We start from the raw sequence: 12,165 nt of genomic DNA, 5'->3' as shown, positions 1-12,165 counted from the left end.
TATGTAATTATAGATGTTACAAGTTTTAGATGAAACTAGTATGGAAAAGATGTCAGAGGCATATAATCGCTGTGTTTCCATGCAGCTAACAGAACAGCATTCTGATAGATTTTTTTTGTCTTCATTTGGTAGAAAAGAGTAGTTGAACAACTACGGAAGAACCTGATAGTAAAGCAAGAACAACCAGACAAGTTCCAAATACAGCCATTGCCCCAATCTGAAAACAAACTACAAACAGCACAGCAGCAGCCACTACAGCAACTACAGCAACAACAGCAGTACCACCACCACCACGCCCAGCAGCCAGCTGCACCCTCTCCCAGCTTGACTGCTTCACAGGTAAAAGTATAGATGTAGGCTTTTTAAAAAAATTTTTTTTTTGGTAGATTGGTTGTGATTGGTCATGGAGAACAGGATTTGTGTCAGCCATCCTAAGCTCAACTAGCAGCACTAAACAAAAGTTTCTGTGGGGTATGGGTTGTAGTTCTGTGGTAGAGCACTTACCTAGCATGTGTGAGGCACTGGGTTCAATTCTCAGCACTGCATATAAATAAATAAAAATAAAAATATTTAAAAATTAAAAAATAAAGGTCCATTGACAACTAAAAAAAAATTTTTTTAAAAGTTCTTGTTCCATTTTTTCTTGAAATTCACTGGCAGGAAGAAAGAGGCAAAAGTTAAATGACCTGTCCAAAGAAGGGAGAAAGAGTGACAAAGAAAACTCCCTTTTGTGCATTCCAGGAGAGTGAAAAATCTTATTTTGAATTTCTGGAGGTATTTGTTTGCACTTATTCTAAAAGTCTGGCCTCTTCTGGAATTGTTTTTCTGGAAATTTAGCAGGTAGGCTTGAAGCTATTCTAGAATAGTGCTCTTAGGTCCAGGTAGAAGCATTCAGAAGGACGATGTTAGCCAGCTCAGTGGCACTCACGTATAATCCCAGCTACTCAGGAAGCTGAAGCAGGAGGATCACAAGTTTGAGGATAGTCTGGACAACTAGTGAGACTTGTTTCAAAATAAAAGGGTCAGGGTATGTAACTCAATTGTAAAATACCCCTGGATTTAGTTCCCAGTACCCCCCCCCCCCAAAAAAAAGCTCCCAACCAGGACTTGTGTCACTTCTAAAAGAATGCTTGTAGCCTGACTTTCGTTTGGAGTATTTTCTTTGTTTTTGCTTTTTTGTGGTGCTGGGGATTGAACCCAGGGCCTTGTACACGTGAGGCAAACACTCTTTGGGAGTCTTAAACAGAGTTGGGTTAGGTTATTCTCTTTCCAAAAGTTTAGTGGATCAGAGAGTATTTACATGGAAAGAATGTGGTAGAATTTGTCGTTACCTCATGCATAGGAGTTTTCTGTCTTAATTCATGGAAACTTTCTCTTCGAGTAACTTACCATATGATACAAATCAGGGAATATTTCTAAAATACTTATAATAACTATTTCCTTCCCTGGTCACCTGAGTTCTGTGCTGCTTTGGGACGATGGATAGTGAGAGATCCAGGGGTATCTCCAAAATAGTGTTGTATGGCATCTCTCCATTTGGTAGCCTGCCTGATTAGCTAACCATTGTTTTATTTTGTTTAATGCAAAGATTTAATGTTAAAACCCAAAGGATCCTCAAGATTTTTGATTTGGGTGATTTGACTTTACATTAAACTGTCATTCGTATTTATTGACTGCTGTCTGTGTACTAGATTCTGGCATTACAAAGAGCAGTAGTCCCTGCCAAGAATCTGGAACATTCTGATAATTTATCTTCATTTATTCTGTAAATAATTATTGAATCCTATTATGTGTAAGCACTGTGCTAGGTAACATGAAGAGTAGATTCACAAGTAAGATAGTTTATGTTTTCAAGAACCCAAAACTTTTATAGAGCAAAAGGAAGACATAAACTACTAGTGAAAAGCTGTAAAAAATACAGAGAACAGAGTAATCTTACAGGAATCAGAAAATGTTCCTTAAAGGAGGTGGCATTTGAGCAGGGCCTCAGCCAGTGAATGGGATTTCAGTGATGATGGAGCACAGGGGAGAGAAGAGAAGTATAGAGAATAGTGTGAACAGAAGTGTGGAGTCAGAGAAGTAAATGCATACCTTGGGAATAGCAAGTAGGCTGGTGTGGTGGGAGCATAGATTCCAGGAAGATGAGGCTAGAAAAGGCAGAAAGGGGCTGGCTTATTGTGGAAGTCTCAACTGTATGACCCAAGCTGGGCATTTTGGCAGTCATAGTAAAGTAATGACAGGGGTAAAGAAAAATGGGAGGTTATATATGGCATATATTAAATATGTAACTTCAGAAAGGAATAACTAAGTAGTGATCAGAGTGAGCAGGGAAAAGATGCTAGGAAGAAAAGAATTTTTATTTGTTTTTGCAGTACCAGGGATTGAACTCAGGGGCCCTTTACCACTGAGCTACATCCCCAGCCCTTTTTAAAATTTTTTATTTTGAGTCAAGGTCTCCCTTGCTTAGGCTAGCTTGGAATTTGCCGCTCTCCTGCCTCAGCCTTCTGATTAGCTAACCAGAGTGCACCACTGCACTGCACCAGGAGAAGATTTTTTTTTTTTTTTGAGGGGGGATTGGGGATTGAAACCAGGGGCACTCAACCACTGAACCACATCCCCAGCCCTATTTTGTATTTTATTTAGAGACAGGGTCTCACTGAGTTGCTTAGCTCCTCATTTTGCTGAGGCTGGCTTTGAACTTGTGCTCGTCCTGTCTAGGTCTCCCAAGCTACTGGGATTACAGGTGTGCGCCACTGTGTCCAGCCACCAGGAGAAGGTTTTTTATTGTCTGTTAGGAGGTAGTTTTTTTCTAAGCCAAGTGATGATCATGTACCAAGGCATAAAGGAAGCAATGAGAAAATCTTGTTGCAGGAAGAAGTAGGAGCAGTTCCTTTTATGTAGTTAACTCCAACTCATAAGTTTTGAAATTTTTTCCCATATACAGAAAAAGAATAGAATACTTGAATACAGGTATGCCCTTTGACCTACATTCACAATACTTGCATTTTTAATAATACAAAACAATGTAAAGAAGAATGCAGTTAATACAATGAAACAGAATGTAAACACTTACAAAGGAGAGGGAGGTTCCTTTCTGTGGCTGTTTGGGTGCACAACAGTGAATTTCCACTCAAAATTAAGCAAACTATCTAAAGTAGTTATGAAGGTTACTAAAAACCCATAGTAATAACTTCTCTAAGTTCTGATGCATACTTTGGAGTTTTTAATCAGTACTTCATATTTTGCAAGTAAATAACAATAACTTAGCAAAATAAATAAACAAAAGGGATTTTGTTGTTGGTGTTAATTACCCTGTTTTTCTGCATTAACTTCTGGCTCATGCAATTTGGGGTTTTCTCAAAATTTAAAAACTCTTTATGAAAACTGTTCAGTAACTACTACCCTCATGAAAATGATCAGATATGGACAGCATTAGCTAGCCAAGGACTAATCACAGCTTCCTTAAAAAATCAATTTCTTTGTTATCAAATACTTTTTTGCTTTGCATTTTCTCCTCCTCTTGCCAAAACAGTTCAGATGTTTTCATTAGGCTTGGATTTCAAAGTTACAGATTCTCTTTCTATCTAATCCTAATGAAGAGCTAGTTTTCTGTTCCCTAATATTTGAACTAGAGTAACCACCAGGCCAAGAGTAAAAAATCTAAGGAGACCTATGTGTTGGTGTCAATAAATGGTTAGCTATTATATACTTTTAGATATTTTCATTGAGGCATAGAATATATGGAATTTTATAGACACTGAAATACGTGTAGTGAAATCAGGCACAACCAAATATGTATAAAGCAAAGATGTGAACACACTCATTAGATTTCAGTGTTATTTAAGCATTGGGTTAATGGGAGGTGTGTACATAGTCAGGAAGGTTTGTGGTTTTATTAAGTATTTTCTAGAGTAATCAGTTTAGGGCTATTATTCAAAATGTTGATAATGATTTACCTGAACCAAGAGTGTGTCCAAAAAAAAAAATGTACTTCAAACTCTTACAGTGACAGTATGCCAACTGTTTTTAAAAGCCATGTCAGGTTCTGCTGTCCAGAGCTGTTTCCACAACCCACAGTAGCAGTAGGATTGAATGGCATTTGGTGTGACTTGCTCTCCACTTCAAAAATTCTTTGTATTTAAACATTTAAAATTGACAGGTAGTGCTAAAATTGCACTGTTTAAAACTCTTATTACAGATAGCTGGTATTGGGGCTGGGGTTGTGGCTCAGTGGTAGAGTGCTCACCTAGCACATGTGAGGCACTGGGTTCAATCCTCAGTACCACTTAAAAATGAAATAAAGATATTGTATCCACCTACAACTAAAAATAAATATTTTTTAAAAAAATCAACAAAAGCTGGTCAGTTGTTGATGATATGCTACTGTAACATTTCTAATGATCCATGGCATCCAGCTTTAATTTGATTTTCATCACTGATAGAAAGTAATGACCTGCTACCCCCAAATACTCTTTATTTCACATTCGAGCAGACAGTGACACTAAGAGTTGAGGCACTCTTGTTATTGCCTTGGAGAAGTGGAAACAAAGACTCAGGTGATTTTAATTATAAGAGTTAATGAGAAACAAAAAAAAAAAAAAGAGAGAGAGAGTTAATGAGAATTGCTGACTAAGGTATATGGGATAGAGGAGGCCAGATCATTAAATTTATTGGTTAAAAGAAAAAAAGAAACATATGCATTATGCGTGCATATGCCAGAAAGAGAAATAATCACCTACAACCAAACAATAATAATACACAGGTACTTATATAGACACGGAAATAGAATTTCTTTTTTTTTTATTGGTTGTTCACAACATTACAAAGCTCTTGACATATCATATTTCATACATTAGATTGAAGTGGGTTATGAACTCCCAATTTTTATCCCAAATGCAGATTGCAGAATCATGTCGGTTACACATCCACAATTTTACATAATGCCCTATTAGTAACTATTGTATTCTGATACCTTTCCTATCCTCTACTATCCCCCCTCCCCTTCCCTCACATCTTCTCTCTCTACCCCATCTACTATAATTCATTTCTCTCCTTGTTTATTTTCCCATTCCCCTCACAACCTCTTATATGTAATTTTGTATAGCAATGAGGGTCTCCCTTCATTTCCATGCAATTTCCTTTTTCTCTCCCTTTCCCTCCCATCTCATGTCTCTGTTTAATGTTAATCTTTTCTTCCTGCTCTTCCTCCCTGCTCTGCTCATAGTTGCTTTCATTATATCAAAGAAGACATTTGATATTTGTTTTTTAGGGATTGGCTAGCTTCACTAAGCATAATCTGCTCTAGTGCCATCCATTTCCCTGCAAATTCCATGATTTTGGCCATTTTTAGTGCTGCATAATACTCCATGGTGTATAAATGCCACATTTTTTTATCCATTCATCTATTGAAGGGCATCTGGGTTGGTTCCACAGTCTAGCTATTGTGAATTGTACTGCTATGAACATCGATGTGGCAGTATCCCTGTAGTACGCTCTTTTAAGGTCTTCAGAGAAAAGTCCGAGAAGGGCAATAGCTGGGTCAAATGGTGGTTCCATTCCCAGCTTTCCCAGGAATCTCCATACTGCTTTCCAAATTGGCCACACCAATTTGCAGTCCCACCAGCAATGTACAAGTGTACCCTTTTCTCCACATCCTCGCCAGCACTTGTTGTTGTTTGACCCTTTTGGGTCTTCTAGGTATAGAATCATGTCGTCCGCAAATAGTGATAATTTAAGTTCTTCTTTTCCTATTTTTATGCCTTTAATTTCTTTCGTCTGTCTAATTGCTCTGGCCAGTGTTTCGAGAACTATATTGAATAGAAGTGGTGATAGAGGGCATCCCTGTCTTGTTCCAGATTTTAGAGGGAATGCCTTCAATTTTTCTCCATTCAGAATGATGCTAGCCTGAGGCTTAGCATAGATAGCTTTTACAATGTCGAGGTAACTTCCTGTTACCTAGTTTTTCTAATGTTTTGAACATAAAGGCATGCTGTACTTTGTCGAATGCTTTTTCTGCGTCTATCGAGATGATCATATGGTTCTTATCTTTAAGTCTATTGATGTGGTGAATAACATTTATTGATTTCCGTATATTGAACCATCCTTGCATCCCAGGGATGAATCCTACTTGATCATGGTGCACAATTTTTTTGATGAGTTTTTGTATTCGATTCGCCAGAATTTTATTGAGGATTTTTGCATCTAGGTTCATTAGAGATATTGGTCTGTAGTTTTCTTTCTTTGAGGTGTCTTTGTCTGGTTTCGGAATCAGGGTGATGTTTGCCTCACAGAATGAATTTGGAAGAGCTCCCTCTTTTTCTATTTCCTGAAATAACTTGAAAAGTATTGGTATTAATTCTTCTTTAACGGTTTTGTAAAACTCTGCTGTATACCCATCCGGTCCTGGGCTTTTCTTGGTTGGTAGTCTTTTGATGGCTTCTTCAATTTCATCCATTGATATTGGTCTGTTCAGATTGTGTGTATCCTCCTGACTCAGTCTGGGCAAATCATATGACTTAAGAAATTTATCGATGTCTTCACTATCTTTTATTTTATTGGAATATAGGTTTTCAAAATAATTCCTAATTGTCTTCTGTATTTCTGTAGCATCTGTTGTGATATTGCCTTTTTCATCCCGTATGTTAGTAATTTTGAGTTCTCTCTCTTCTTCTCTTCATTAGCATGGCTAAAGGTCTGTTGATCTTATTTATTTTTTCGAAGAACCAACTTTTAGTTTTGTTAATTTTTTCAATAGTTTCTTTTGTTTCAATTTCATTGATTTCCGCTCTGATTTTAATTATTTCTTGCCTTCTGCTACATTTGCTGTTGTTTTGCTCTTCCTTTTCTAGGGCTTTGAGATGAAGTGTGAGCTCATTTATTTGTTGGTTTTTTCTTTTTTTGAGGAGTGACCTCCAGGCGATGAATTTCCCTCTTAAAACGGCTTTCATTGTGTCCCATAGATTCCGATATGTTGTGTCTGTATTTTCATTTATCTCTAAGAATTTTTTGATTTCCTCCTTTATGTCTTCTGTAACCCATTGATCATTCAGTAACATATTGTTCATTTTCCATGTGATGTAGGATTTTTCCTTCCTTCTTTTATCATTGATTTCCAGTTTCATTCCATTATGATCAGATAAAATGCATGGTATTATCTCTACCCCTTTATATTTACTGAGGGTTGCCCTATGGCATAATATATGGTCTATTTTTGAGAAGGATCCATGTGCTTCTGAGAAAAAAGTATATCCACTTGATGATGGTTGATAAATTCTATATATGTCAGTTAAGTCTAGGTTATTGATTGTGTTATTGAGTTCAATAGTTTCTTTATTCAACTTTTGTTTGGAGGATCTGTCCAATGGTGAGAGAGGTGTGTTGAAGTCACCCATAATTATTGTGTTGTGGTCTATTTGATTCTTGAACTTGAGGAGAATTTGTTTTATGAATGTCGCAGCACCATTATTTGGTGCATAAATATTGATAATTGTTATGTCTTGTTGGTGAATGGTTCCTTTTAACAGTATATAATGTCCTTCCTTATCCCTTTTGATTAACTTAGTCTTGAAGTCAATTTTATTCGATATGAGGATGGCCACCCCTGCTTGCTTACGAGGACCGTGTGCATGGTATATTTTTTCCCATCCTTTCACCTTCAGCCTGTGTATGTCTTTTCCAATCAGATGTGTCTCCTGGAGGCAGCATATTGTTGGATTTGTTTTTTTAATCCATGATACCAGCCTATGTCGCTTTATTGGAGAGTTTAAGCCATTAACATTTAGAGTTACTATTGATATATGGTTTGTACTTCCAGCCATGTTTGATTATTTATCCTTTTTTTTTAATTTAGTTTGTTTCTCCATGATTATCTTTCCCCCCGCCCTCTGTCTTTACCAAGGCACTTCCCACTGATGGTTTTGGTTATTGTTTTTCATTTCTTCCTCGTGTAGTGTTTTGCTCAAGATGCTTTGCAATGCTGGTTTTCTGGCTGCAAATTCTTTTAACTTTTGTTTATCATGAAAGATTTTTATTTCGTTGTCATACCTGAAGCTTAATTTTGCTGGATACAGAATTCTTGGTTGGCATCCATTGTCTTTCAGTGTTTGAAATACATTGTTCCAGGACCTTCTTGCTTTCAGCATCTGTGATGAAAAATCTGTTGTTAACCTTATTGGTTTACCCCTGAATGTAATCTGCCTCTTTTCTCTTGTAGCTTTTAATATTTTCTCTTTGTTCTGTATATTGGATATCTTCATAACAATGTGTCTTGGTGTTGGTCTACTGTGATTTTGTATGCTCGGTGTTCTGTATGCATCTACAATTTGTATATCCGTTTCCTTTTTTATTTCTGGAAAGTTTTCTGTAATTATTTCATTCAGCAGGTTACTCATTCCCTTGGTTTGAATCTCTATACCTTCTTCTATCCCGATGACTCTTAAGTTTGGTTTTTTTATGTTATCCCATATCTCTTGGATGTTTTTCTCGTGATATTTTACCTGCCTTTCTGAGTTGGCTAGACTCTTTTCAAGATGATATATTTTGTCTTCATTATCTGATGTTCTGGCTTCTACTTGCTCCACTCTGTTAGTGATACTCTCATTTGAGTTTTTAATTTGGTTTATAGTTTCCTTCATTTCTAGAATTATTGTTTGATTTTTTTTAGATCTATCTCCTGATAAAGATGCTTAACTTCTTCTTTTATCTGTTTATGTAATTCGTTTTCAATGTGTTCTTTCACTGTTTGAATTTGCTGTCTCATATCCTCTTTAAGGTTCCATTCCATCTGTCTAAGGTGTTCCTTGAGTTCTTTATATGACCATTTTTCTGATGACTCTAGGTCCTCCTGAATATTTAGGCTGTCCTGCATTGTTTGTACTCCTTTTCTTCCTTGCTTTTTCATGCTGCTCATGTTACTTCTTGTTCTGTTTGACTGCTGAGTTACTGTTTACTCCTATAAATTTATTTGATGCTTGGGGGGAAAGGTATTAGAAGGGAAGGGAAGAAGTCACTAAAGAGAATGAGAGTAAGCAGGTAGAATTCAAGGAAGGGGGAATAAGAAAATTGAAAAGAAATGAAAAGACAAAAGAAGAAAAAAATAGGAGATAAAAAAATAAAAAAATTTAAATAATAATAATAAAAATTAAAATTAGAAGAAAAAAAATTAAACAAAAAAAATTTTTATAAACAATAAGAAAAATGAAAATGAGGAAAAAAAACCCAAATAAAAAAAAAAAAAACTAATAAATGCAGTCTTAGAGTTTGATTAACTTCTCTTCCAGTAGGTGGCGCTGTGCCCACCAGGCCAAGCTTCTCCTGTCAATACGTAGGAACCAATCACTGTGCAGCAGCTCCTCCTCCCAGACTGGGCGAGTCTCCAATCCTGAGTGCCTAGGGCCTCCTCTTGTGTCTAGTCACTTCCCCACTTTTCCTCTAGCCAGGCCCCTCTCACGGGTGCCGCTCACCACAATACTGGCTACACTCCAGGTCTGCTGCTCTCGGGAGCCCTGTTTTCATGAACGACTGGGCACACTTTCCCTGTTTGCCATTCCCTCAGACCCTAAGTTTGTAGAGCTTGGGGCTGAGAATCCTCAGCGAATTTTACTTGCCCTCCGGTAGCCACGCCCCCGGTAGCTGGTGCAAGAGACCTCAGTTGTCAGCACTGGTGGGAGCGGTAGCCAGGAGTTCTGTGCCGCGGGTCCTGCGCCACTTCTGATTCCCTCGGTCTGGCTATCGCGCTCACGGGAGAGCTGGGAGGGGCCCTTAAGGTTTCCCCGCTGTGTGGAGAGGGAAGGCTAGGGGATTACACACCTGTATCCGCAGGTTTCAGTGAAGTTATCTCCTCCTCCACAGTCTGATGACGTCAGTTCTCTGCCATGGTGGTATCTCTTGCAAATGGCGACAGTTCGTTTCCCTTTGCCGGGCGACCAATGCAACGGGTGGGTCCTGTTGGATCTCCCAGAAATAGAATTTCATAAAAAGGGAAGTTGTCTGAGTATGTTTCAGAGAGAGTGAGAGTACTTATCCCTGGTCCAGAGCAGTACCATCCAACACAACTTTCTGCAGTTTTGGAAATACTGTCTGTCCCCACTGTTCACCTTGGTAGCCACTAGCCACATGTGGCTTTTGAACACTTGAAAATTGGCTAGTGCAAATGAGAAATTGATGTTTTAGTTTTAATTTAAATTTAATATCAACATGTGGCCTGTAGCTACCAAAGTGTACAAATGGAGAGTAAGAAGAAATGGTAGAATAATATCAGAACCAGCAAGTTGGACCAGATACATTTTCATGTTCCTGAAATGTCTGCATCTCAAGTGACTAGTAGCATAAGATAGACGTGTGCCGTGTAATGAGCATGTTTCTGTTTTCTTGTTTTGTAACTGACACTTGTAATTATTCTAGTAAAAAATCTAGAAAAATATAGCTTCAAAGCTGCAATAGCACTTACGGAGCATCAGTCAAGTCCTCTCACTTCAGCTCATCCTCTGATCTCGAAGGCTTTTTGAAACTCAGGTGTTTGTTTGGGCCTTGTCACATTTCAGTGAATCTTTGATCCCTTTTGTAGCAGTTCTCTGGAGAAAAGATTATAGGTAGGGACTCATATCCCTTTGGTATCAAGAACTAGTATTTCCTATACTAGTTGGTTAATGTTTCATTATGTGGAATTTGGGATTTTCTGCCTCTCCTGGGTGACACTCAAAAAAGAAAGACAAGACACTGTCTCTTTCCCCCAGCCTTTGTGTCACAAGGGACAGAAAGCCAGAATTATATGATAACTTTCTTCATATTGGTAAGATTATAGCAGTTAGGGATAGAGAGGATATGTTTCCCATTATTTGCATCCTATATGTAAATTCATTGATTTCGACCAAAGAATTAGACTAGATGAAATAAGTACACTCATATTCTGTGTCCAGAAACCTTCTCTGCCATATTAGTCTACAGTTATTAGAGTGAGCTTGCCCATTTACAGATAACACTAATTTGTGAATTCCAGCAAGCTGGAGAATTCTTTCCCTGTAGTGAGCTGTGTACTCTGTGTACACAAGAGAAATGTTGTGATACTAGAAACTTGATTAAGTATGAGAATTATTGCTTTATTTTCTTCCGGAGTTCAGTAGCATATTGTTTAGTTGGATCACATTGCCATGTCCTAATATCTGTTTTCCATGTCTCCTAGAAGACTGTAACTACAGCTTCTATGATTACCACAAAGACACTACCTCTCGTCTTGAAAGCAGCAACTGCAACCATGCCTGCCTCTGTTGTGGGCCAGAGACCTACCATTGCTATGGTGACCGCCATCAACAGTCAGAAGGCTGTGCTCAGCACTGATGTGCAGAACACACCAGTCAACCTCCAGACGTCTAGTAAGGTCACTGGGCCTGGGGCAGAGGCTGTCCAAATTGTGGCAAAAAACACAGTCACTCTGGTAAGCCAGCAGCTGCTACTCATGTACCCATGTTAAGAGGGTTCAGGATACGTATTTGTAGAGTAATCCATTTTAGCTCCTGCTGGAGCTCCAATTCCTCCAGCATGCCAAATTCCCCTTTGAACCTGATGGGACAATATAGCATTCCCACAGTTTTTTTCAGTTAACTGTAGAGGTGTCTTGACACCAAGGACCAAATTAAGCACATTATCTGTAGTCAAAGTATGACCTGATTTTCAGGGAAAAGTTTCCTTCATGAAGGCATATATGCTGTTTCATTTATCTGTCCCTCCATTCTATCCACTGTCTTTCCTGTGCAACTTGAGTATTTAAACTCTCTTGTTTATAAAATATTCAAGATATTCACAAATTAACATGAGTGGCCAAGTTCTGTGGTGGGGGTTGAGTGGGATCCCTTTAAGGAAGTACTTGAACAGGAATTGTTCATGAGGTTTTTAGGATTAAACCATTTAGAAACTAATATTTTCAGAAACTTGGAGGAACTATATCCAAATTTTGACAAAATTCTTTCCTTAAGATGGCAATTATGAGCTCTTGGTGGCTTTTGAAGAATGACCAATGACTAGTGAAACTAGAGAACAACAAAGTGGAGCTTTGCCATTTACCCAGGAATCCCTAGAGAAGCAACCAGCTCACTCAGTTAGATGCTGAGAGTTAAGAAATCCTTTATAGGAATAAAGCCAGTTAGTGTTCACTGTTGGATACGGCTCTTC

At 38.1% G+C, this 12,165-nt stretch overlaps 1 protein-coding gene across 10 annotated transcripts in view; it reads left to right on the top strand.

Moving 5' to 3' along the window:
• PHF21A (PHD finger protein 21A) overlaps positions 1–12,165 on the top strand; it is a 198,057-nt gene that overhangs the window by 140,926 nt on the left and 44,966 nt on the right. For 8 of the 10 annotated variants that reach the window (XM_081279937.1, XM_081279943.1, XM_081279944.1 and 5 more), the window contains 2 exons: positions 133–339; positions 11,180–11,431. In XM_081279937.1, coding sequence (XP_081136063.1) covers positions 133–339; positions 11,180–11,431 — 459 coding nt within the window. The remainder of the gene's footprint in view (positions 1–132; positions 340–11,179; positions 11,432–12,165) is intronic. The other 2 variants (XM_081279945.1, XM_081279942.1) reach the window with 1 other exon arrangement.

This window comes from Spermophilus citellus, assembly GCF_964194105.1.
Source record: "Spermophilus citellus genome assembly, chromosome: 2".
Lineage (NCBI taxonomy): Eukaryota > Metazoa > Chordata > Mammalia > Rodentia > Sciuridae > Spermophilus > Spermophilus citellus.
This window is presented reverse-complemented; position numbering and strand designations above follow the sequence as displayed.